General features: G+C 43.2%; 2 protein-coding genes across 11 annotated transcripts in view; one reads left to right on the forward strand and one right to left on the reverse strand.

Annotated features, from left to right (window-relative positions):
* The window catches only part of LOC146802199 (serine/threonine-protein kinase Nek5-like), a 383120-nt gene that overhangs the window by 277640 nt on the left and 78476 nt on the right, over window positions 1-27004 (reverse strand). The window contains exons 4-7 of the mRNA XM_085621788.1: window positions 21998-22095; window positions 16550-16633; window positions 16369-16439; window positions 1618-1704 (exon numbers count right to left, since the gene is read on the reverse strand). Coding sequence (XP_085477914.1) covers window positions 1618-1704; window positions 16369-16439; window positions 16550-16633; window positions 21998-22095 — 340 coding nt within the window. The remainder of the gene's footprint in view (window positions 1-1617; window positions 1705-16368; window positions 16440-16549; window positions 16634-21997; window positions 22096-27004) is intronic.
* LOC146802200 (uncharacterized) overlaps window positions 1-27004 on the forward strand; it is a 238746-nt gene that overhangs the window by 26752 nt on the left and 184990 nt on the right. The gene's annotated exons all lie outside the window — the stretch shown is intronic.

Consider the following 27004-nt stretch of genomic DNA (forward strand, 5'->3'; position numbering starts at 1 on the left):
TTCCAGAACTCCGCGCTTCACCCACAACCCTGGAAATTGTACCAGTGGAAAGGAGTTTACCAACCCACCCCTACAAAGTATATATATATTTATTTGTTTATTATAAGGTGCTGCATGTCACTACAGTCACTTCAGTTCACTGAAACAGCTAGACAAAATAAACCTAAACAGAAAGTATGTGAGTTACAGTACAACCAGAGGAGGAGATCTGGCATTCTTTGATTGCTCCCAGGAAGTGATAGACTTAATTGAAAGCCTGTTTGGAGGAACAAGGTTTCTCTTTGGAATCAAGGTTATTCAACTTTGCCTGATCGAAGAGCGGGGGGGGGGTTGGCTGATTCTTGCAGCCGCGACGCCCACAGGTAAGAGCGGGGGAGGGGGCAGCCACCACCGCCCGCAAATCTTGTACCGTCTGGGGCGCTCCGCCCCCCCCTAGCTACGCCACTGCCTCCATGGACCCCCAAGGTTCTGCCATCACACTTTGGTCCCTTAAAGGAAAATTGTTGGATCAGACATGTCAAGTAGCATTTTAGGTTCCTGATGGGTACATAATGGTCTGCTCATTTTTTAAGGTAGCCATAACCTTTGTCCAATATGCCTTGTGCATCCAGGATAGCAATCTCAATGTGATCTCAATATTGGGTGCCTGACTTTGTACTCTTTACTACCTGACAAAGAGTTTTTTGGAAGGCCATTATATACTACATTACAGTAGACCAGTAAGACCAGTGTCTGAGTCCGCACAATTTGGTGATCAGTTTGGAGGAGTGAACAAATCTGCTGAAGGATAGAAAGTAGGAATATACCTGAAAAGGGGAGTCCTTGATCCTAACTCACAGTAAACCTTCCTATATTCAAGCTTGGTATTCCTTAGCTGATATTTTTCGGTAAACATAAATGTTGCAGAATACTGGAGTTAAGGGGAAAGGGTAGGGAGTCAAGACATACCGTTTCATGTCACTATCTCTTTATGTGAGGACATTTCAGACTGTAGCTAACGTTGTGAATAACCGCAACAAGGATTTTGGAGGGTAAGTGTTATCAAACATTGTTCAGTGGAAACCCATATTTTTTCACTTGAAAGAAAAAAGCGAATCGAGTATTGGGATTAGTTGAGCTGAGAATAGATTTCTCTCAATGTTTGGCACAGATTGCCTTCCTCTTATATTCGTCGCTAGACGAACTTTTGCCTATGGTTGGCCATTTGTTGCCAGGTAAATTGAAATAGCTTTTTTCTGAATAACGTTAATCATTTACCTAAGATTCACCACTGGCAGGTTATTTTGTATGTATAAATAAAACTATAGAGAAAATGATTTTAATTGTAATGACCCTACCAACACAGGAGATCATGTGCTTATCCTCCAATTTTGAATGTAAGATAAGTAAACTAAGCATTTCTGGCACATTGCTGTGGCACAGACTTGTAGTTGTCAATGATGAAAACTCCCAAAGCTGTGAATCTATGGCACAACTGCCAAGACTTAATTGCCTATCTTTGAGGAATACCACATAATCACATCTAACTCGTTTACAGGTGATCAGACCCCAGTGTGCTGTAAAATAGACTCCAAACCACGGTTAAGGTAAAGTTATGTGCCAGGTTTACTAACTTACGTTTTGTTGTTGTATGGCCGATTCTCACATATTTCTGGAGACAGATAGTATGGTGTTCCTACACATGTCCGAGCAAGCTCCATCGTACTAAAAGGAAACGTAAAAATGAAAATACAGAAATCTATAGCTACCAATACTCAAAAGGTATGAAAAACACTTTAAATGACATTTACAGCTACTGAAAATTTAAAACAAAAATAAAGTAGCTAGTATAAATCCAGCTGTAATGTGAGCTTCAAAATTGTACCTCCCTATATGTATTTTGCCTTCCATGCTATTCTCAAAAACAATTTAAAAAAACATTATGGTAGATGGTAGAGAAGTTATGTATCAATCTTTCTGCCCCAAAATATTTTAAACTTTCAAATGTCGGAGGCTAAGGTAATTTCTGCTCCTGATTTCATTGACATTACTAAGTCTTTCAACAATAATTTTAATGCATAATTCACTGGGAACAAAAAGAGTGAATTGAAATCAATTGAAAATGAACTTTGTATCATACATTGACAGAGCAAACAATACACTTTTCGATTAGTATTAAAAACAAAGTTGTGAGAAATTTCTAGGGGGAATCAATCGAAATTTTCAAACCCCTCTGATTACAAGTGAGTGTGGTGTGTTGTTTAGGTCCTGAGGCGGAAGCCGGGACAGCGCTTAAAAACTTTGCCGCTTGATTGAGAAGCCCTCTATTGGTTTTAATCGCGCACTTAGAAAATCGAATTTTGTAGAATTAGCACCTTTTAAAAATTACATATTGTATTCTGGTACTTGCAATCCAGGCCGCCGCTGAGTGAGAGCGGACCCTGCCCCCCCCCCTCGAGAAATCGACAGAGCCTTCGGCTCTCCTGCCACATTTTGAACTTCCGGGCCCACCATCTTGGGTGAGGAACCCGATCACCTGTGCTAGGCCCCTCCCACCCCGAGGCCCTCGCCACTACAAAAGAACAACGAATAACACCATTTCCCCACTGATTACAAGTGAGTGTGGTGTGTTGTTTAGGTCCTGAGGCGGAAGCCGGGACAGCGCTTAAAAACTTTGCCGCTTGATTGAGAAGCCCTCTATTGGTTTTAATCGCGCACTTAGAAAATCGAATTTTGTAGAATTAGCACCTTTTAAAAATTACATATTGTATTCTGGTACTTACAATCCAGGCCGCCGCTGAGTGAGAGCGGATCCTGCCCCCCCTCGAGAAATCGACAGAGCCTTCGGCTCTCCTGCCGTATTTTGAACTTCCGGGCCCGCCATCTTGGGTGAGGAACCCGATCACCTGTGCTAGGCCCATCCCACCCCGAGGCCCTCGCCACTACAAAATGATTCCCCTTCCCAGGCGCAGCGGCGGAGCGCCGGCGGGGCGCCGAAGGCGCGCCAAAGGCATGCCCGTCTGTGCCCGTTCGCGACCGACCGGGACCAGGGGCCACGACCGCTGGCCAAAATTCTCCTACACAATACTCCTCCTACACGCTACATCAACTACGAGGCTACACTAATGATCTTTGCCTCGCATCATGGGATCCCACCACAAAACACTTCAACTGCCCACGCTGTAAGTATCAAAGCCACCCAGCCACACCCCCCCCCCTTCGTTCCGCATGCTTTTGCTTAACTGCAGATCCCTCCCTAAACATGCCACAGAAATATCCATGTTGATCTCGGACAAAGACCCCGACGCCATTTTCCTCACGGAAACATGGCTCCAAACTGACTCCGACCCCGATGTCATTCAAGCACTCCCTGCAGAATACCAAATACTTCGAGCTGATCGCTCTTCTGGAAAGGGCGATACCAAAGGGGATGATGGACGGAGCGTTAGAGCAAATCAAACACTCACCCCCAGTCAACTGATCTGGGTTTAATCCATCATCATTCTTTAGCTCACTCCACCACCCCAGTTCGGACATGGCCATATGCAAATCAGTCTGACCCTGTGCCTCATGGGAACAGTCCAGCCCGAACTGCCAAGCCATGTCTTCCCTGGACCGGAAACAAGCATCCTGGGACCGGTTTCGGGTTCATAACCCTCATCAGCCAGGCTATCTTGAATCCAGTGGCAAAGTGAGCAAGGGACCCACGTCTGGGCATACCCTGCCAACTTAGGGCAGGTTTGCTTCTGGAAAGGGCGGCGGTATAGCTATCATTTATAAAAATTGCTACACCTGCCGCTCCTCTCCAACCAACCTATCCAGTTGCGAACACCTCACTTTCTTGCTGGACTTCTCCCCCACCTGCACATTTTCAGGGACTCTTATCTACCGACCACCCGGCACTCCAACTAACTTTATAAACCAGCTTGCCCCAGAGGTGGCCAGTGGTATCTGCTCCTCACCTAATTACACTCTATTAGGTGACCTTAATGTGCACCTGGACGACCCCCTGGACTCGGCAGCCGCCGAACTATGTAATAATCTACTAGCACTAGATCTCTCCCAGTTAGTACTGCAAACCACCCACGAAAAAGGGCACCTTTTGGACCCATTTTTTAGTAACTGTACCCATCTCACAGTTAGTCCATCCATCACCCTCCCATGGACGGACCACTTTCTGATCCCATTTTCTTGGGCACCATCAGGATCTAGCCCCACACCACCCCCCGCCCCTAGCAGAGACCGCAAATGGTCGCAACTCAATACTAACTTGTGGACATCCACACTGGAAGCCTCTGCTCCAGAGAACAACCCCGATCAGATTGTCAGCAATGACAACTTTAATAACTGGATCACCACCCCTTTAGACCTTATTATTCCACTCAAGGACATCAAATCCAAACAGAGACCAAAAAATGCCCCTTGGTACTCACAGGACCTGCGCACTCTTAAGAGAGAATGCAAAAGACTGGAACGGAAATGGCGCCTCGACTATTCACGCACCAGCAAAATTGAATATCGGGCGTCCATTAAAATCTATAAAATCGACATAAAAATAGCTCAAGCCTGTTTCTTCGAAAATAAGATTAATGAAGCAGCATCCAAACCCAAGGAGATTTACCAGATCGCAAAAAGCTTGCTCAAACTCCCCGACAAGCTACCAGATCCTCTGACCGCACAAACTCGTTGCAATGAACAGGCCGACTACTTCTATAACAAAATAGCCACGATCTACTCCTCCTTCCCCCCACCCCCTCACCCCCTATCAGTACAGCAGCACACCAGACCTACCCCTCCCACCTCCCTGGAAACCTTTCCACCTCTGGAGCCTAGCAGCCTAGAAACTATAATACTACAGGTAAAGTCTGGATCCCCCAGTGACCCAGCCCCAGCTCGTTTCCTAAGAACAATTACCCCCACCATCCTCCCCATCATCCAGAACCTGATCAACAACTCTCTCTCAGCAGGGCTTGTCTCCCCGAAGTGGAAACAAGCTACAGTTAAGGCCCTCCTGAAAAAACCCAATCTAGATCAGATGAACCCGGGGAACTACCGCCCGATCTCCCTGTTACCGTGGATAACTAAAATCACGGAAAAACACGTAAATCAATGTCTCAAAGAATTCCTGGAAACAAACAACTCTCTGGACTCCTCACAGACGGGGTTCCGCCCCATGCACGGAACAGAAACTGCTTTATTAGCAGTAACAGAAGGAGCTAGAAAGATCGTGGATCAGGGCGGCACTGCAGCCATTATCTTATTGGACCTCAATGCCGCCTTCGACACTGTGAATCATGACATCCTACGTTACAGATTGTCAGAGCTAGGGATAACCTCCACTGCTGCGGCCTGGCTACATTCCTTTCTTTCAGACCGCTCTTTCCGAGTCTGTGAGGGTAATACCACCTCGCCCAGCAAACCTCTCAGTTGTGGGGTTCCCCAGGGCTCGTCCATGAGCCCCACACTGTTTAACATTTATATGCTCCCCCTTGCAGAAATAATACGCCCTTTCGGCGTTCAAGTCGTGTCCTACGCCGACGATACGCAACTGGTGGTTACCCTGACTCATCCCTCCTCTTACTCCAGCGATCTCAGAGGCTGCATGGAAGCAGTATGCTCCTGGATGAGCCAGTCTTATTTGAAGCTGAATGGCGACAAAACAGAGCTAATGGTGCTGGGCAACTCCCCCCAAAAATCCATTGACTCTCTGTGGCCGCTAGCACTAGGCCCAGCACCCCCAGCCAGGGATACCATCAAGAGCTTGGGTATCTGGCTGGATAACGCATTAACCTTGGGCCACCAGGCAACCAAACTAGCAGCCACCTGCATGGGCATTATTAGACTCATACGAAAGATCCTACCGCTCCTCCCTTTTAAGGCCAGACAGATCATGGTCCAGGGTCTAATCTTCTCCCGGCTGGACTTCGGAAATGCCCTATGACTAGGAGCCCCCGATTCCACCCTGAAAAAACTGCAGGTTATTCAGAACTGCGCTGCTCGCACTCTCCTGCGCATTCCCCGCCGGCAATCAGTGAAATCTGAACTAAGAGGTCTTCACTGGCTGCCAGTAAAGGATAGAGTCAACTTCAAAAGCATGTGCATCGCCCACCGTGCTTACTGGAGCAATCCTGAATCACACCCTGATCACCCCCTACCATCCCGATAGGCAGCTGAGGTCGACCCTCGCCTTCCAAGTCATCATTCTCAGGTTCAAAAGAGAAAGAAGTGGAGGAAGAATGTTCTCAACAAACGCGGCAAGGCTCTGAAACTCCCTTCCACTCTCTATCCGCTCAGAACCTAACTTCCTGCTCTTCCGAAAAAAACTAAAAACCTCGACCCGCTTCACCCACCTGTATTCTGCTAAAGCGCTGGGACGCCTGCGGGTAGCTATCGTGCTATATAAAAACCTATTCCATTCCATTCCATTCCTCTGGCGCGCCCCGCTTTGCCCTGCCTGAGTAATGGTGTCTGGTTCTTGAGTACATTTCGCTCCAGCTTTGGATGACAAAGGAGGAGAGTTCAAAAATGGAACTACCATCCCAAAGGATCATCTGTAGAGAGCCTGAATAGTGGGTGAAAAGCTTTCGCTAATTCAATTTCAGAATTGCTTATGAAACTTACATAGCCAATAAAAATTGGATTCATGATAAGCGGTACTGATAAAAAATAATGATAATAAACCTAGAGTTTCCCCTTCAACAAACCAACATAATAATATTAATAATAATAATCCACATTTGTAAAGCGCGAACAATCACCCCGTAAGGGTCTCTAGGTGCTGGGGGCCCTCGGGAAGATTAAGCAAGCTATTGCCCAGAGTCACATGGTGCTGGGCTAATCTGCCGCCGGAGCCAGGGATCGAACCGTGATCCCAAGATTCCGCAGTCAGTCGCCCGCAGTCAGTCGCCCTCGCCGCGGTGCCACACCTCTTCCTCTAAGAAAATATGAAATTTGGATGCAGTAGCAAAACAATTTTATTTAGATTTGTGAATTCCAAATCATGATTTACAGAGTAAGGATGTCTGACCTTTTTAAATTGAGATTTCACTTATACATGCAGAAAAAAATACACTACTAGGAAGTTTTCTCAGAAAAGGGGAGGCATGGCTTTTGAGAGAGGGCGGGAGTGGCCTTTCAAAATCATGTTAAAACATACAAAAAGTTATGGGCTTTTCACAATGTTTTATAGCATTGTCTATCCTCGAGCTCACGTAAAAATAAGAAGTAAGAGTGTTTCTAGGTTGGAAATGGGACGAGAGCCCTCCGTATTTAACTGATGTTTGCCCACAGTGAAAAGTAGGGGTTTTAGAGAAAAATGCAAAATGCACATTAAACACATTCCAAAAATATAAGAATGATATAAGCTTCTGGAATTCTGTGAATTTCCAATGAAAGAGTGAACTTAGATTTACATTTGTTTTCAATTTTTCGCTCAATCTGCAGAAGTAAAAATATGCAACAACATGAGTGTGATAATACTTAATGGGCCCCAAGGAAAAGTGTTGAGGAGACACAAAAGTGCAGTAGGTCTAAAGTAATTTTGCATACATTGTACAGAGATGTATATGCAGGAGAAGAGCACATCAGAGTAGATTTGCAAATCATCATGAATGAAAAACAATGCATGGACAGGAGATAATGTGTCTAGCAGGTGTTGTGTTCTTCGATTCCATGCATTTATACTCGTCTTCAGCCCCAACCAAAAAGAGTTTACTAGCAGGGAAAAATCAATGGGTGACATCAGCACTCCCCCCTCCCTGATGGTACGCACACATGGCACACTGAACAGAACACTCCTTCCAAAACACGGGTAAAAGCATTACACGAGTAACTTGGGGACGTCCACTTGGAGAGGGTTAGACCCAAATTCTCTGTACTTTTAGAACGGAGCGGGATTGTGTTTTAACAGATGTCAGAGCCCCCATCGGCTTCAGGTCTCACTGGCAGTTGGTGGTACAGTGTCTGAATCAGAGGGCTGTGTGGTGCATTCGACACAGTCTCACCACTACCACTGGCTTTGTTGCTGATACTAGTGTGACAGATAGTGCTCATCTGCTCCACTCGCAACTCATTGTTCACGTCTCTAAACATCTTGAATCAGGATACATTCGTTTTACAGTTGAGGGTCTCTCCGAGCAGGTGCCATTCTGCCTGGCACATGGCCTGGGTTCAAATGGAGGTACTGACTTGCTCCCTGGCATACTGTCATGGAGCAGGACACAGACTCCTTCTACCTTCAGATATTTTCTTTTTGTTCTGATTTGTTTTCTTACTTGGGCTTTAGCCTGTAGTTTCTCTTGGATGACGTCACTACCAGGACTGCAGGAACCCATGATGGGTGACATGGAGTGGTGTCTGCTGGGTAACAACTAAATGTTACCAGAGTAGTGGAACTCTGTGAGTGTGTGTAAAGTTGCAATATTCTCTAAGAAATTTGTGTATGGCCAACTCCAGATTATCACCCTCCAACTTGACTATTCTCATCACTTTATTGACCACATGAAATGCTCAACCTCAGATCTGGCTTGAGGCCATTGAGGAGTTATTTTGCAGTGTTTCATTCTTAGAGATCTAATGTACTGAGTGACGTCATTGCAATGAAAAGAAGACTTACTGTGTGTTCTATACCCCTGTGGGAACCCATGAATCACCATGTTTTTACCATCGTTGGAATCACTTCCGCTGCAGTGGACTGGACACCAGGTTTAGGCATTCCTCTTTTTGAGTTGCAGTAGCCCATATGCATGGTGTCTACTCTCACGAGGTCAAGCAGGTATTGGTTTAGAGTTGTCAAATTCAGGTTAAATCTGCCACATTACATCACCATGTCGAAAAAACGTTTAACTTCAGAAACACTCTTCTTTAGAGCTGCCATATTAATGTCTTCTAACCTAGAAACAACTGTTCACAAGGACTCTTTTCTAAGAAAAACGTTTATCATTTAGAGCAAATATATGAGTTATTGCAACATACTCTTTCATGGGAACAAAGAGGGCGTGATAACCCCTGGAAGTATAACTTATTATCAACTTATAATTTTTTTCTACAACATCTGTTAATGAAGTAGCACAAGGGTGTATCAGTTCGTTCTCACTTCAGCCGAAGTGAGACATTTATTTTTCAAAAAATTGATTCACAAAACACAACATACATGGTAATATTAATGTGTTAAAGGAGAAAGCGAAGTAACCATAACCAACACAAAGTGACTGTATTAAAGGACAGGTTATTGGAATTAAGAGGATGTCTTTTGGTTCAATGTAAGGACCAGAGAGTTGATTCTAGTACTTTCAAGACTATCCTTCTAAGTTGTCGATGGCGTTTCGATCCCACTGAGAGTATGGGGGTCTCTTCAGGACAAATGAATTCTGGGGACTGTAAGTGGGATATATTGTTAGAGAAATGTAATTATAGTGGTGTGTGGGCTACTGAGCGAAGTAACTAGGAGGTGGCTTACCTAATGCTGCTTACACCACTGTCCTAAGTGCTAAGACTTATATGACAATTTCTTTAATGGATCCGTACCATCAATTCATGGAATCCGGGGAATAATACAAGGTAAGTATGAGACCTATGAGAGGGGTAACATAGTGAAGTTAGGATTTACAATTGTAATTAGAGGTGAGCAATAAGGAAGGTGATGAGCATCACTCACCATGCAGGGGGCCAGAGGCCCTTCAACTGCAGCCTTTACAGTGAAAAAGGCATCCTTGATAATCAGATGGGGTAACCTAGGAGAGGGGAGGTATCAATCAGCCTCGAGATATAAAGGGAGGTCAAGGGGAAATGTTGTTATTCGTAAACTAAACTCACCCTGGGTAATTGAATTAGGGAGCACCTCCTTAGGGAACCCTGTAAGATCTGTTTTGGCATTAATGTCCATTTCCTGAGGTCCAGGACCAGGTGTTGCTGGGCTAGCCGTTGTTTTTAACATTCTGTGTTTGAAAATACCACTTTTAGAAAGTAGATATTTTCTTGCCTGACCATCCAAGCCTGCCTCTGCTAGGTTGTGTATTCCATGTCTGGTTTGTGAGTGACAGGGGCTGAGGGGGCTCAAGGAGACAGGGTGAGTCTGCACAAGGCTGAATAGACCCATCGGCATTGGGAGTGGTGGGAGGAGTAGCAACTGGGCCTGAATAGGGCTGTGCCTGCCTTCCACAATGCTGGCTCCACCTCTTGTGGTGCGTCTCATGACGCTGGCCCACACTGACAAAGGAAGATGTTGTGCACTGACAGGATGCACCCAGAACTGGTTTAGACTAGGTACAGACACTCTCTGTCTTCAGAGACAAAGGATTTACTGGTATAAATACTGGGGCCCAGACCCCAGGACTTTAGATCAGTTCTGGGAATCAAGACGGACCTTTTGCCAAGGAGAACAACCAGAGAATCGGCAGGCGTTTTTGACTACCCCTATGCCAGTGTGTTGTTTGCTGGGGTTGGCCTGCAGTGGTTTTTTATTGCCTAGTAAAGGAGAAAATACTTTTATTGAAACTTTCATCATCTTGCATAAAATCTCCAAGGGCTTGAATTTGAGCCTGCATCCTGTCTGAAGTCTCAGGGATACAAAGACTTCACCACTTCTACTTGCCTGCATCTGGAACTTGCTGTTCTGGCTGCTACTGAAGGAAATTGCAACACCGACGCCGGCGAGCGACGCCGTAATCTACATCGAAGCCGTGAGCGCTGCTCTGACTTACAACATAGACCCGATGCTGGCCGCCGTGAAACATCAACGCCAGCGAGCGACATCGTAACCTGCCATAAGCCATGAGCGCTGCACCGACTTTGCGACGTAGGCCCGACTCCTGCTGCTGTGCCGCATCGACTCCAAAGCCGACATCATCGTGGAGCCGATCATCGACGTGGGTGGTCAAGAATCCATCGACATCGTACGGAACTGTGGTTTCGGCGCCATCGTGACGTCACCTCCTCTCTGGTAAGGACCCGACGCCTCCCCTGCTTTGCGCAAGCATCGAGGACCTGACGCATCGCCTCCCCGATGCAAGGAACCGACGCCGCACAGCGCCAACGATGCCACATCTCCCCAACGCTGCAAGCTGTCTTTGTTTCGCTTTTCCAAAGTACTGTTCTTTGTGGGTCTGTTTTGACTCCGGGCCCGACGCCGCGCACCTTGAGGTCGGCGCCGTACTTTGGGATTTCTTTGACCTCGACGTCGTGATAACTCCAGTTGGGGTTATCTGTTGCTAAAAACTGCGTTAAAGTGAAAAACCTATTTTTAAGCTACTTCTACCATCTTGAAGTATTATTTCTGATTACAGTATTGTGGATTTTTGTTGTTTGAGTCTTGTGTTAAGTCTATATAAAGAATACTTATTTTTATATACCTATGTTGTGTCCATCTGTAGTGTTTTCACTGTATTACTGTATGTGTTCACAAATGCTTTACACACTGCCTCGGAGATAAGCCTTCCTGCTCGTGCCAAGCTACCACAGGTTTGAGCAGGGGTTATTTTAGGAGTGTAGCCCCCTTACTCTGACTAGAAGCAAGGGTCCCTATTTGGGCAAATGTGCAGGCCATCACCAACTACAGACCCCCAGGTCTAACACTCATGTAAACATTTTCCATGAGTCTCATGTAAACGTTTTAATTGTTGATGCGGTATAGAGGCCAATAATTCAGCGATGCACGCATATACGGCAATATACAACGATCGCTGTACTACCAGCAGCGACCATCTTGGACTGGGTTTAGACATAGTCTAATGCGATTTTATAGTCCAAGAAAGTGGTCTATGGCCAACCTTCTATTCCTTAACGTGTCCTTGCTCATACATGGCTAGGGGCGGTCTAATAAAGCAGATTGTGAGATAGAAATTTCAAAGAGGGGCTTCAATTCGCAGGGTAGAAACTGAAGTGATGCAGACAACATTTTGAGGACTTTTTACTAATACTCAATTGTTATGCATCCTAATTAAAACAAATACTTCATTAAACAACAATCATATATAATGTGATTACTGAGAGCAAGTATAGTCTGTAATGATTCATTAGAAGGGACATACATATATAAGTTTATAATAGATGCAGGTGTAGCCAATTTACAGTAATGCAATATCAAGGCTACATTTTGATTTGAATGTATGGTTATACCATGTTTACTGATTCATAATTATCCATGTTCCCTATACGTCTGCCCAGGGAATTAGTACATTTCAGGACAGAGTGGCCACCTTGCCCGACAGGCCATACCCTGCCACAGAAGTAATTTAAAAAGGAGGGTACATAAAATCAGTGTGACACAGATTCTGTAGCATAATCAAGTCAGGTTCAACAAATTTACAGTTTAGCAGCTTCGGGTCTGTAGATCATGCTAGTGATCTAATGTAGAGTGTGCATTTAGCTGTGTTATCAGTTAACACTAATGAACTTGCGCTACTCTTCCAAACTGTTTAACCTCTGGCAGATTGAATTACACTTATCAATCCATTTACATTATAGTGTCTGTAGAATCACTGATATATCACCACCCCTTGGTGGGATCTTTGCCTTTTCAATGATTTGCCAGCGTAATTCGTCTGCAGAATGCATTTGCTTTTTGTAGTGTTCAACAAGGGGGGCATTTTCTACAAGACATTGAATTCTACTCCTATGTTGGCCAATGCGTATCTTAACTGGTTGTGATGTCTGGCCTATGTATATTAGATTACATGGGCACCAAATATAATAGATAACATTAGGGGTGGAGGAATTCGTATGATCATGTAGAGTCATTTTGATCTCTCCATGTACAAATTATTTGGTATTAATGGTATATTGGCATGCTATGCATCTACCACATTTGAAATAGCCTTTGACGGGTGGTAATGACCATAGATTCTCAATTGTGGCCTCTTGTTTACGTATGCTATTGTCTGAGTGTACTAAGTGATCTCTGATGTTTCTTCCTTTTCTGTATGAAAACTTAGGCAGATCTTCAAAATTCTTCATAGTGTACAATGTGGGCCAGTGACGCTTGATAGTTTGGGCATTTTGTGTGCTTTAGGGACAAAAGGTAGCCACACAGATACTCTTAGTACAAGGAGTCTTTTGTTTTTGGTTGGAGTATCTCTTCTAGTGGGCTGTACCAGGCTCTTTTCATTGATGTTTTGACAAGTCTCTTTGGGTATCCTCTTTCTCTGAGCTTGGTGCTCAAAATATTTCCTTCTTGGAAGAGGTCTTCCTTCTCAGTCCAATTTCTATGTAGTCTTAAAAATTGGCCATAAGGAAGTCCGTCCTTTAGTGCTCGAGAGTGAAAGCTTTTATATTGTAACAGTGTGTTCCCTTCATGTGAGGTTCCTACATAGGCTTACAATCAGTTTGTTATTTTTATTCCTTATTTCCAGGTCTAAAAACTGAATTCTTTCTCTGTTGACATTGCAAGTGAAGCTCGAAAAAGGTAGGCATTGGTGGAGATAGGCTATGAACAATTTGAGTCTTTCTTCCGTGCCTTTCCAAATTAGGAAAATGTTGTCAATATAACGCTTCCAGCATTTGATATTCTGGTGGAATGGGTTATCCATGATGGTAATATATTTGCCTTCAAGATTGCCAACATACAAATTAGCTTGATTTGAAGCAAAATTAGCCCCCATAGATGTTCCTGAGCACGCCGTCGACAACTTAGAAGGATAGTCTTGAAAGTACTAGAATCAACTCTCTGGTCCTTACATTGAATCTGACCTGTCGTTTAATACAGTCACTTTGTTTTTTAAAATGTTTTGGTTATGGTTACTTGACTGGGGTCACATAAGTCACATAAGTCACTTTCTCCTTTAATTCGAGAATATTACCATATATGTTGTGTAATGTGAATTCCTTTTTTTTTTTAAATAAATGTCTCTCACTTTGGCTGAAGTGAGAACGAACTGATAAACGCCTGGGCTACTTTATTAATAGATGTCACAGAAAGAAATTATAAGTTGAAATTAATTTATACTTCCAGGGGGTATCACACCCTCTTTGTGCTCTTGAAAGAGTATGTGGCAATAGTTCATATATTTGCTCTAAATTATAAACTTTTTTCTTAAAAAGGAGTTCCTTGTGAACAATTGTTTGTAACTTATTATCTAATACCCAGTTCACAGGGACATATGGGTTGCTCTTATGTTTGGATAAACATTGATGTCTCCGACTTTTATTGGAACAGGGGCCACTCCTTCTGCTCTAAATCTGTATCAAAAGAACATGATGTCTTGTTTAAGGAACTCACAGTTCTGTTTATGGAGCATCAACCAACAGTATTGATTATGCTAACAGGGACTATAAGCAGAGTGGTGTGTTCCTCTTCGTGGCAGCGTGACTAGACTATAATCACTCATGTTTCATACCTTAGCCTGACTTGAGAGCTATTCTTTGATGCTCTGTTGAACACTTATGCAGCATTGAAAATACTAGACTTCAGATGCCTGTATCTACTGAGACTGATGTGTCAAGAAGGTGGTAATGTACCTGGATGACTTCTGCAATATCAGATGGAAGTATACCAATTTTAAGTCTACTTTCAAAAGCAGTTTGCTCCATTTACTTCAGCCACTATTTTGTCCACTGTGGGGGTGAGGTGGCTTACCTTTTTTATAGCTTTGTTTGGTAGTCTCCTGTCCATATAAATCCTTACCTCCCCTAGTTGTTTTAGGTTTTTTGCTATCACAATCGGTGATACCCACGGTGTGTGTCCATCTGCTTTTTCAATGATGCCGGCTGCTTCTAAAGCATTGCGTTCTTTCTCTACTTTGCCTCTTTTACACAAAGAAAAGATTGATGCCAGTGTTGATAATGCAGCTGACTGGTGCTCCTTGCGTGTTTGGTAGACATCTCGGCTGTGGTCATGCTTGGTGTTCACCATGGTTTTCAAGCTCTGAAATTAATTGAATTTGTTCTTCTTTTAACTTGGATTCTCCCTCTGATGCAGATGTCCGACATGGCTCTTAGTTTGTGTTGAGTTTCACTACTTTCTTGGCCTGGCGACTGTGGGTGACCCTTGATGCTTTATTTCCTTTTGTTCACAGGTAAACGTTTGCAAAATTGATTATTTTTACGCACCTGAAGCACGTTTTTCCTTTCACTTGACAGGGGCTGTCCTTACATGATGAGTTGCTGTAACACCCACAAGTTATTGTACGGAAGGTTGGCACAGGGCTCCACTGACATTAAACGTGGCCTATGCAGTTTTGGCTTTTATTTGCTTAATGGCTAAGGACAATTCCAAGTGAGCTGATCGTACCTCTGATAATTTGTAAGATCTGCCAGGCATGAGTATGACAACCAGAGCCATCTTGTCTTGTTTCAGTATTTCCCTTCTGAAATTGTGGTAAATGACAACCATGAATTATCTGAGCCTTGATTTCTTTATCCATAATGTCAAATCCACAGGTGCTGGCTATACCACGTAGTTAGTATAGACAGCTTAAATTGATTCTTTGGAGTTTTGCTTGGCTTGTCGAAGAATGAACAATTCATAGACAGTGTTGGCCTGGATGCTGGACTGTCCATTCAGTGCAGGTAGTGCAGCGCTGTAATCATTATCCTGTTCGATGCTGGTCGATGTGAGAAACATGCTGTGCACTTTCTACCCTGCCTGATGTAGTACTTTTGGCAGCAGTGTCAGTCTCTGTGGGTAATGTGAAACAATTATCAAATATTTCCACCTACCATTTCTTCCTGGCAGCTACAGACAAAGGAACAGTCAGCATATCAGAAAGCTGGACTGCATGGAAAGTGTTAGGTGGCATTTTAATTTGGTATCCATAGCCTACTCTGGGCACAGCTATGAAAGAGGGAGGGTGTGGCATGGCTGAACCCCCCTGTCTGCTTCAATGAAACAAGTTTCACTGGAATGAACAGTTCAGTATTGAATTTGGCATGACAAAGTGTTATCTAGTCACATATGTGGTGCCTTTTACTCACTGCAAGTATGTTTGCCAAAAGCAGCTTTCGTGAAAATGAACCATGCGACTTCTGCTGGTAAAGCCTTGGTGCCAAAGTCTCTGCATTGTTGATACAGATGTAACACTAGATCTGAATCTGATCATCTGTCATTCCTGCAGTGCTGAACTAGCTTTAAGAGCTCTAAGATCGTGCATTGTATGTAATGCAATACCGAATACATGTAATGTGGCACACCATGACATAACCTAATTCTGCCTTGTATTGTTCTCAGCTTCTGATTTATTTTTTTGTTTATGTGCATTCTTCACTGAAAATGTGTGGTGTTTGAATGGACATTACAAATGGTTCAAATGTAAGTATAATGTAAAATTTAACTTGAGAAACTTTACATATGAATTGTCAAAAGTACCATTACCGCCACAAAAAGGACAAAGATTTTAGATGAGTACAAATACAAAATCAAGCTTTTGTACAAAACCGAAACTTGAGGTCCATGCTTACTTGTTCAAAACTCTTGCTATGCCGAAATCCCCAAGCTTTGCCAATAATCCATTGTTGCTAAGAAATATATTCTGGAAAAAAAATCACACTTTAAATGATATTTAAAGCTTACCACCTCAATATTTCTTAAGCACACAATGTTTTTCACAGGTGTAAAAATCAAATATCAATTGTTCTGGACCTGTGCTTTGATGTCCCTGTGCAAGACCTTTCTGTCATGAATATGCTTCAAGCCCAGTGCAATCTGCACAAACCAGCATAGGATCTGTGATTGAAGATGAAATAAAACAGCATTTATTATACATAGTTAAAGGGATTTAAAGAACACATTTAAGTGTTAAGAAAATAGTGATACCAAGAGCATAATTTTTCTCCTAATTAGAAACATACTGAGCCACAAAAAACAATCCAATAGATCTCAGACAATGCATGCAGCAGTATTATACACTTTCAGATGAGGTGTTTATCATTACTCGCTGAAACACCTCACTATAGTACACCAGTCCTACACTAATTTGCATATGGTGATCCAAAATATAATAACTGATTACCAGAGGTAACTCCAATTTCCAAATAAACATATGAAACACCATTTGAAATACAAAGCAATGTTCAAGGAAGTATTTTCTTTATTAATTTCCAATTTAATGCATGACTCCAGGCCATTTGTGTGTTCAAAGGAATTATGGTACTTGGTTGACTGAGAAGTAAGATAAACAGCCATGAGCAGCATTTGATTCCAAAGGTCTATAGGTATCTCATTGGCATGGACTTGTGATCCTTTCCTCTACCATGGGAAGACATCTTAACGACATTGGGTGAAAAGTAGGGTTTTTTGTTTAAACCAACTGAATAAAGTGTAGTTTTCAGACAAAATTACAGAAATATGCATGGGAAAATAATTATGCAAGGCCAAAGACTCTGAGATGTATTGTCAAAATTACTCTGAAAGGGCTACATTTAAACTCATCTTATTAAAATTGTGTTTGAGGGCTAAAGAGTGTGTACTCTCCCCTTAAAACATGGCAAAATTGGCCTACAGCTAATTGTTCCACCCACTAAAGTAGCCTTTTAAAACTTGTTACAATCCTGACACTGCAGCCTGTAAATGCAGTTAAAATCTGCAATCTCTACCCGATAAAATAAACGTTTTGCCAGGCCTAAACCTTCCTTTTGAAAATGTATACGTCACCCCTACGAGTACTAGTCTTTAAATATCATACACCCTGCCCTATCACTGCTTGGGCAGGGTGCATTATGTTTGCAAAGTAGGAAATGTTTGTTTTATACTTGTCCTGACAGGGAAAACATTTCTAAAGTCGTTTTTCACTCTTAAAAGGCCTATCTCTCCCATAGCCTAACACCCAGTTACATTCTTACATTTAATTACTGCTAACTTCAGATTCAGAGCAGATATTCTGTTTACACTCAAATTAATTGTGTAATTTTAAATCCTCTTTAGTGATGAAGTTGGATTTTAAATCGAAAATTTGAGAATGCTACTTTTAGAAAGTAGCGATTTTCTTGTTTAAACTAACTGTGCTTTTCTACCAGACCCCTGGTTCACCGCATTGTGAATAGCTCTCCTGTTAAGGTTTGTGTATTGCTTCCAGACAGTGAAGAAAAGGAAATCGAGGGGTGATGGGAGAGGGTTTCCCGACAGGATGGCTGGGGAGGAGCTGACCAATGCCCTTGTTTCATTTCAAAGGGCCTTACCTGCACCACACACAAAGGAACCTGACACCAGGCCTGCCCTGTCTTTTGTCACACTAAACAGTTTGTAGCCAGGACCAGGGGAAGGGAAAGAACTGACTAAAACCAGTTTTTGTAGTAGGTCAGCGAATTCTCCCAATCAAAGGCTGGCCCAAGTAGAACACTGGGACCTTCAGAACTACTTGTCAGATTAGTGCTGGACCTGTGGAAGATTCAGAAGACAGACTGTCCTGCTGCCAGAAGGACAGCCCTGCCATTTGAAGAACTTCCTTGCTGTCTGAAGAAGGAATGTTCGTTCTGCTTGGCTTAAGCCCAAGCTACCCAGAGTCAGTTAGCTGACCTCCTGTGCCAGCTAAAGGGACACAACAAGTTTCCAGAGGCCACCCTTCAACTTCCCAGCTTACCAGCACCAAATATACTTGCCGGGATCTGCCTGAGCCCTGCTTCTAGCCTCTGCTGGAGTAAGCCGTGATCCCAAAAAGGAGCCCCTTAGTCCTGGACCCTTCGCTGTAACCGTGAGAGCTCCTCCTGAAGAAAAAGATGAAAATCCTGAAGTTTGGGACTGGCAATGCGTGACCTGCACTTCCACCCAACAGCAGCAATTCGCGATGATCAACCATCATGAAGGTCCAGTGACGATCAGCTCTCTGCACAACAGCAACGACCATCTGTGACACCCGACCTGCTCTTCACACCGGAAGCCTTCTTCTCTCAGCCTCGTCTAACGCGAACTGAACTCTTCGCACCAGACTTGCTAAGGTAGCTCTTCAGCTGGACTAACGTGGTCCATGTACCCGACCCGCGCTTCATTGTGGACAGCCTGAACTTGTGACTCTTCCCCCAGTCTAGCACGTTCAGAAAACCGCATGTAGCACTTTCTGCTTCTTGGTATTATTTGCACTAAGATCTTTAAAATGTAATATCTCTGGCTGATTAGATTTTCGTCATTGTAGTATAAAGTTATTTATTAATATTTACTCTGTTATTCTAAATTTGTTTGGGATTTTTCTAGCACTTTGTTTTCACTTTTATTGCTATTTGTGTAATAAATACCTACGTACCGCCTGTAAGTTAAACCTGACTGCTTTTTGCCTAGCTACCAGAGGTTTAAGCACAGGTTTATTTAGTGACTTTTGTGGTTCACCCTGACCAGTATTGTGGTTGTTGTTCGAGGGGGGCTTCCACCCCTCCCAATCAATAACCCAGTTTCTTACACCTAACGTAGAACCTTCTTCTCTATTCTCTTTGCTGAGCCTTTCACCTGGCGAAATGATATACCTATGTTGAAAACCCACCAGTCCACAAGGATATATAGCAGGTTGCCTAGACCAATGGATGAAATATTGTTTTCAACCTGGCAGGCAGAGGGGGCACAAGTCTTGATATGTGCCGTGACTGCGCTCCCACGTTGACTAGAAAAAATGCCCACCAAATCATTTGCATTAAAGATAACTGGGCTGGGAGTTTGGCCTGAACAGGTAATCCACAGGGAACTATGTAAGAAGTGCTATTCCTGGCAAACCCAATCAACACAATACGTTCAAATAACTAAAAGCATAAATAACTTAAATGTAAGGTTGAAAACAAGGGAAGTTAAAAAGACAAGACTATAACAATAACATTTCATGCAACAAATGTGTACGGGATTCAGTAGCATGTGGATGTATGAATAATGTCTGTTTGTGTCTTTTGACTGCTGGCATAGTTTGTTCTAATGGGCGATGGAGTCCAGATGGAGGGAGGGTAGTTAAGGTAGGGTATGAAAATTGTCGTAACACCTGCTCTAAGTCACAGTGCTCCAAATACAGCTGCCTTCGTTGCGGTTAGGGATAATGCTACAAGGACGTTATGCAGCGTGTATTTTTGTTTAGAGGCAGGAGAATAAAGATGTAAAACAATATGACACATATTTCATTGGTTCATGTTGTGTTGTGCCCTTATCAGTTGATTAAAAAGTTAACGGGCGGAGGAGAGCTGTGTATATATGGGAAACCAAAAAAAATGATTTAAAATTATTGGAAACACATCCACTTATAAAATAAATAATCTTAAATAAAAGTATGGAATATGTTTAGGAAAAGCCCCCTACATGTCCAATTAAACAAAAATTAGAGGTGGTCTCTCAGATGAGATAGATAGATAGATAGATAGATAGATAGATAAAACATCCTCCGCTCCGTTGAAACATCTGCCCACTCAAAGCCAAAGTAGTTTCGTCGAAGAAAAAAATGATCCCATAACACCTATCTGTAAGACTTGCATTGGGAAACAGAAGTGAGCTTAAGATATAAAATAAAATATGCTGCTTGGCATATAAAGCCATCCATGTGAAAAGCCCCTCTTACCTGGAGACTTTATGACTATCTCTGGAGACCAAAAATGAGTGAGGCTTAAAGACTGTCCTCTGCTCCTAACACCTAAATTCAAAACAAACCAAGCCATGAAGAAGTCTTTCTGTAAGATAACCAGAAACCATCACAACTCTCTTCCCACATTAGTGGAAACCCATCCACCAACATCATCCTTGAGAAAAGTACAGAAGCCACATGTTTTCAGTCTGCATCAAAACTAACACTAAAACAAATTCCTTCACTAATGAATCTGCCACAGGCCTCCCCTCATGAATTAGCGGTGTATCGTCTCAGCAATTTCTCAATTTGCTTGTAACGACTGATGCTTCTCTCAACTTTAAGCACAGTGGAGGTCTTATTCTAGTTTGTTTCTTGTTACATGCACTAATACATGTGCAGTGTCTGCAGTATAAAACCAATATAGAGCGAAAGCAGTCCAAGTTCCTTGATCTGCACAGTTTAGGGCTTAATTTGAAAAAAGTAATAATTGCCAGGGCCCTTCTCGGGAGGCTACTGCAGCATGCACCATCCATTACCCCTGCCAGCTCTGCCAATAACCATACCAAGGCAACTACCAACCACTGCACTCCTAAAAGTGTGACAATCCAGACTATGCAAGGCCATCCAAAGCTATAATAATGGTGAGAGCGGCAGGTATTTTCATTTAGTAATGTATTTTGACTTATTAAACACTGTTGTTGTGCTCATATCACAATTATACAGACAGCACCACCCTGTGGTGGACTGTCACTAGAGGCGGTGCGGACATTTAAGTGCTGGTGCCGAGCACTGGAAACCACTGGCTCAAATTAAGCACTGAGTGTAGTATCACACAGAAGGTGCAGGGCCACATGCTGACTGTTTTGTATTTTTCCTTACTTTTATCTTTGTTTTTATGTCTGGCATAAGGCCAAGACATTTTGATTTTATAAATATACAATACATACTATACTATATAATATATGCACAGGGCTTTCAGCTAGACTTCTTTATCCATTGGTCTAATGCTGTGTGTTTCCACTACCACAGCATACAGCATGACTTAATGGGTCAGCCCACTTCAGCTATTGGCCAACTTCACTAGAGTGAGAGCATCCTGCTCCTTCACAAGCAGCATATCTGTACACAAAGCAGTTCTCTTCAGGACCAGGGACTATCAAAGCAATATGTACTTTTTTGAAACCAACTCATACTTTTGCTTTTAACCAATGTTTTTTTCATACTGTCAACGATCCAGCAGATGCCCTAGCAATAATGTTTTTAAAAAACCATGAAAAAAATAAAACAAGCATTGACAGAGCCAAAAGGCTGGGAGCCAATGCCCGACTTCCTGGCTTTGCCACTGCTTATCTGGAACTGCATTTTGACAAAGCACAACATTTTACAGCCCCACTTCTACATATTGTTATAACTAAAATTACAACAATGCAGTGCAATTGTTCGCAGAAAAAAATCAAACATCAGGAAATATATGTTTTGAATACTACAGGGTAGCTCTTAAAATACATTTTCAGATTCCAGAGATACAAAGCAAATAACTCTTAAAAACTGCAGTGTTGTTTTACCTGATCTTCATCAAAGAGAACACCACGTTGCTTGTTTATCCTTCTCATTAGGTCACCTCCATCACAATATTCCATCACAATAAATAGTTTGTTCCTCTCTGTAAGAAAATTGGGAAATATTATATGGGATTACCGAGGCTAATTGCTTCAATCTTTAAACAAACCATTTAAAGTTCCTGCAATCAAATGCGACAAAGAATCAGTAAACAAAACACTGATGCCGACCCCAAACAGCTGTACCTGACGTCAGTTACTCAGCATGGTAGAAAGGTTTTTAGCTTTCGCCTGAGACAGTGCATGCTCTGTCCGCGAAGTCTTTTGTAAACAAAAAAAAATATGCTTAAATGGGCTTAGAGCCCTGCCACTACTTACCATTGGTTGGCTCTGACGTCAATCTAATCTTATTTCCTCGCTTCTTATTGTTCCCCTCCACCTCGTGCTTCCCCCTGGGGCTTACGTATTTGTCCCTGCCATGGAGCATGGACCAAATACAGCTTCCTGTCTGCGGCCAGTGTCCTTACACTGGCTGCGCATTCCTACTAGTACTTTATATTTTTTTTACTATTTGCCCTGCACTCTCTATGAGTGCATATGTCTGTAGTCCGTCTCACTTCCCCTCCCTCGTGTTGCTCGTTCCCCCACGCTCATGCTGTTATCCGTTGTTGGTGCTCCCTCCCTGTTTCCTCCTTTTCCCCCGCACCTCCCTCATGTTGTGTACCCACTGTCCTGGTTGCTGCTCCCTCCCTTCTCACTTTGATCTCCTTCATGTTGATTTTACCCCGTCCTCCTCCCACTGTCGATTGTTGCTGTTCTGTCCCTCCTCCTCCGCACCGCCCTTGTGTTGGTTCTTCCCCTCGTCCTGCTGTCTAGTGTTGCTGTTGTCTCCCTCCTTCCCAGCACCTCCAACGTGTTGCTTGTCCCCCTCCCATACTTTTTTAGAAATATGGCACACCAGCGCAGGCTCATGTGCAACATGGCTTAAAGGCAAAAAAAAGTCAACGGTGACCGTGGCATAGCACTTTTTTTTCCCCACGTCGTGCCATGAAGAGGAATAGAGTTTTGCCCAATAAAGAGGCATATTCAAACCTGTCTCCGTGGGCAGGGTACTAAGAATCCTGGTGCATTTTATGACCAACAGTAGATGCAGTGATGCACAGTTCACAGTCATTCAACCATCACAGGAAGAAAGGCAAGAAGCTAAGATGGCATATGAAGGGTACTGCCATCTCAGGTGTACGTATAGATGTGCTTAGGCACCCCTGCCCCACCACTGAGCATCACAAATGCATGATTGCATGAAGTCACTGGGCCAAAAGAAATGAGAAACAAGATGACTAAATGAGTTAAACACTCACCCCCGATATTTATGGTGGGTGTAGATCACTAGAGCAAAACTAATTCTAGCTTTCATTCTTCAGATGTCGGTACTTTGAGAACCATTATATTGGGTAATAACATCTGTAAATTAGAGTGTATATAAATGACAGAAATGGGCTACACAGTACTGTATAAAATCAAGTTATTATTTTTTGGTCAAAAGCCAGGGAGCTCTTCATGATGTAATAGGTTTTTTAAAGACCCAGCATAATATGCACCGAGAGCAGAAGCAGGAGGACTTATAGGGAAATGTGGGATATGCTGTGATGGATACTCGATCATGTCTCCTATATTGTTACGAAGGCTGGCTGCCGCGATATTGTGCCAGGGGTCTGTGCATTGTGTATATGGATTGTCTGGTACGGTAGGAGTACACTTGTGGCCCTATACACTGCACGAGGGCCTGTAAAGAATGACTATGAACCGTTTCCTGATCATCATAGTCACTAGACCACAAAGGCACCAAAGTCCTATGTAAAGCCTGGCTTCTGGGTATGATTACTCACATAGATAGGTTTATAAGGCTTCTCTAAATGGGAAATGCTGATTGAATTGTCTGAATCCTTCAGTCAGAAGCAAGGCCTGCGGCCATATTCACTGCCACTGCAGTGTACATATGGATTGTTTCTTATCATTGTAGCAGTGCATGCTGTCCCTATATACCACCTGGGAGCCTGCACAATGCTTGGGGACTGTTTCCTATAACTTAAGCTTACCATGCTGTCACTATAGACTGTCTATAAAGTCTTTACTGTGTCAGCTGGGCCTGCCTACTATGTGTTCGACCAGGTCATAGCACTTTTTTCCTTTACTTTAAGCCATGTTACTGTGCAACATGCTTAAAAAACAAACTGACAACGATAATAGATCTTGCAAAGGCAAAACCTATTGCCTTTGCCAAAGCTTGTTCTGGTCAAGTCTGGTGCCTGGGAAAGAGGACTGAATCAGCAGGAGCTAGTATCTATGGTAACTGGGGTACCCTAGATGTGGAAGAGCATATGTAGTGCCAACTTGTGTTACTGCCTCAAGTCTGTCCAGGACACCATTATTCATCCTCCCCACTCATCATTCCACACCCTCTCTCCTTCAAGCATCATAACTCACTGCTCATGCCTTGGCCCTCATCCCTCATTCGTCAGCCTTCCCTTCTTACTTGTCATACCTCACACCATCGTTTCAGACTCCGCCTTAATATTCCATCTCGCTTCGCACTCCTCGTCCTCACTTAATGCTCGAAGAAGAATTGGATCATGAAATGCACGGTCTGGCCTCCATTTTAGGACGTCACTAGTACTTACTCCTCATTCCTCCTCACAACTCTTTCCACACTACTCCTCTTTACTTCTCATTCCTCTCACCACTTCTCCTCATCCTCCTCCTCGTTGAATTCCAAAATGAAACACAGCAATCACAGACAGGACTCGGTGAGAATTTGTTCCTACTGTGCACTGAAAGGAGAGGATTGGTCCGTCGGCTTAAGCTGCCGACTTTGGTGCCGGAAACCAGGGTTCGAGCCTCGAGGTTGCGTCCAAATCACTTTAAAAAAAAAAGGAAAAAAACATTTTGGTCTGGTGTCTCCACCTTTGGTTTTGGTGCCGCCAGAACACTGGCTCGTGTGAATCAAGGTGCTTGCCGGGACAGTTGGCAGGACAGTTCAAAAGAGGACAGAGCACTCCTGGCGTTGTAAGAACAGAAGAAAATCTGTAACCGGCTCTAGATCCTTTTCAAACCCCCTGTCTGATGTCCGCTTGGAAGGAACCAGTTGGGGGAGATAACATGGCAGAGTTCTCACAAACACGAGGCGGCTCTGGTAGTCTCTGTACCAGATTGGTATACAGTGACAAAAATGTAAGGAACTGCAGCCGAGGCTTCTCTAGCCAGCCTTGAGGTAAATGAAGGAGACTAAAACAAGACACAGAGGGTCACGAGGAAATTGACAGCATTAGAAGAAGAAAAGGAACACATTACAGAAGCACAGAACATCTGTGAGGGCATTTGGAACGAAGCTACACGCTCTGCAATGCAAGTGAGAATCAAGGTGGTGTGCCAAGATCTGTACAACGAGGCTAAGATGTACGCTTTTGGCGTGGCTGATGTGTTGGAAGACAGCACCTTGAAGAAGTTTATGGAGGGGCTGCTGACTAAGCTTCCTTTACCTCACACAAGTGAAAGGCCTATTGTACTCAGAGCTTTCAGCAGCTCACTTAGAGAGGGATCCGAGGTGAAAATCGACACAGTGATGATAAATCCCACAGGATCCTACAGAAAAAGCAGTGCATTCTGAAAGCAGGAGCCCTATAGAAGAATGTTGTGAAATAATAGTGACAGAATCCCTCTCTTTCCAAACTTCTGTCCAAAAGGATGCTGAATCATCAGATCTTCAGCCTGCACAAAATGCCCTGATGATTCAAGTAACCATGCGGCAAGAAGACAAATTGAGCATCACTTAAAAGAGGCAGATTTATTTGTTCTAACAGAAAGATGTGACTCAATATCCACTGGTGTTTCTAAATGATCCCTTCTTGAAATTGAGATGCACTTTTTCACTTTCAAATTTGCGGGTAAGTTTCTCTACTATTTGATGTGATAGCAAAAGGAACATGTGGGGCCTGTGGTTTGGGCTATTTAACGTGCCTTGAACAGGAGTAGGTGCAGTAGCATTTCTTTAGCAGGTGGCCGTGTGTGCTGCAAAGACATTCGATTAAGTGTCTATTGTAAGTTCGTTCAAAAACGATTGGATTTCAAAAGGTTGGTTTATGCTGATTTGAAACTACCTATTGTCATGGGATAATTTAGAACTCTGGTGTCTTTGCAAAGCATCATGAGCATTATTACAAAACAGCAAATAAACAAATGTAAAATATAATGTAATGGTTATTTATTACACATGAATTTGAGCTGGCAACACCAGTCTCAAAGAATGAACGCTGTGATTATGTTGTTACTATGCATTTAAAAAAAGTGAGTACTTTATGGAAATGCAAGCAGCTGAGCAGAAGGACAGTGGGTGGGGAGGGCTCTGCTTGCAAAGAGGTGACTCTTTGAGGCTGGTGATGTCAGCTCACACAACTGTCGTCGAAGGTTTGAGCTGCTCACTGTGTATATCTCCAGATTCCACTAGATGTTCTGTCAGGGTGAGGCGATGGAGGCGGATCCCACCTTGCTTCAGTGAGATCGTAAACTCTTAAGGGGACAGTTTTCAATGTTATATATTTGTTGTAAATATTGTTGCCACCTATCACACAGAACCTGCGCGTAGGTTAACTGATCTATTTGTCGCCACAATCTAAAGAGTCCGTATGTACTCATGTAGAAGAATCACGATTAAGGAAGAGAAGGCGTATAGAGCCGTTTTAATCCAAGGCCTAGAAAGACAGATCTAAGTGGAATGCAACGTGAAGTTTTATATTCTAAAAATCCTGCATGTCTCTACCAAGGCAAAGGATTTCCAAATCGATTTCACTGAGCTCCAAGGGCCTATGCAGTGGAGTGTTCTGCATCACTGCAAGAACATGCCCAATGAGCACTCAGACCTGCATCTTGGAATTTGAGTCCTCTTCTTCCATGTTGTCCGTTTGCCCTCATGATGGTGCCTCTGTTGAAGGTGGTATTGTGAACTTCCTGTGTGTC

This window comes from Triturus cristatus, chromosome 8 (genome assembly GCF_964204655.1).
Source record: "Triturus cristatus chromosome 8, aTriCri1.1, whole genome shotgun sequence".
NCBI lineage: Eukaryota > Metazoa > Chordata > Amphibia > Caudata > Salamandridae > Triturus > Triturus cristatus.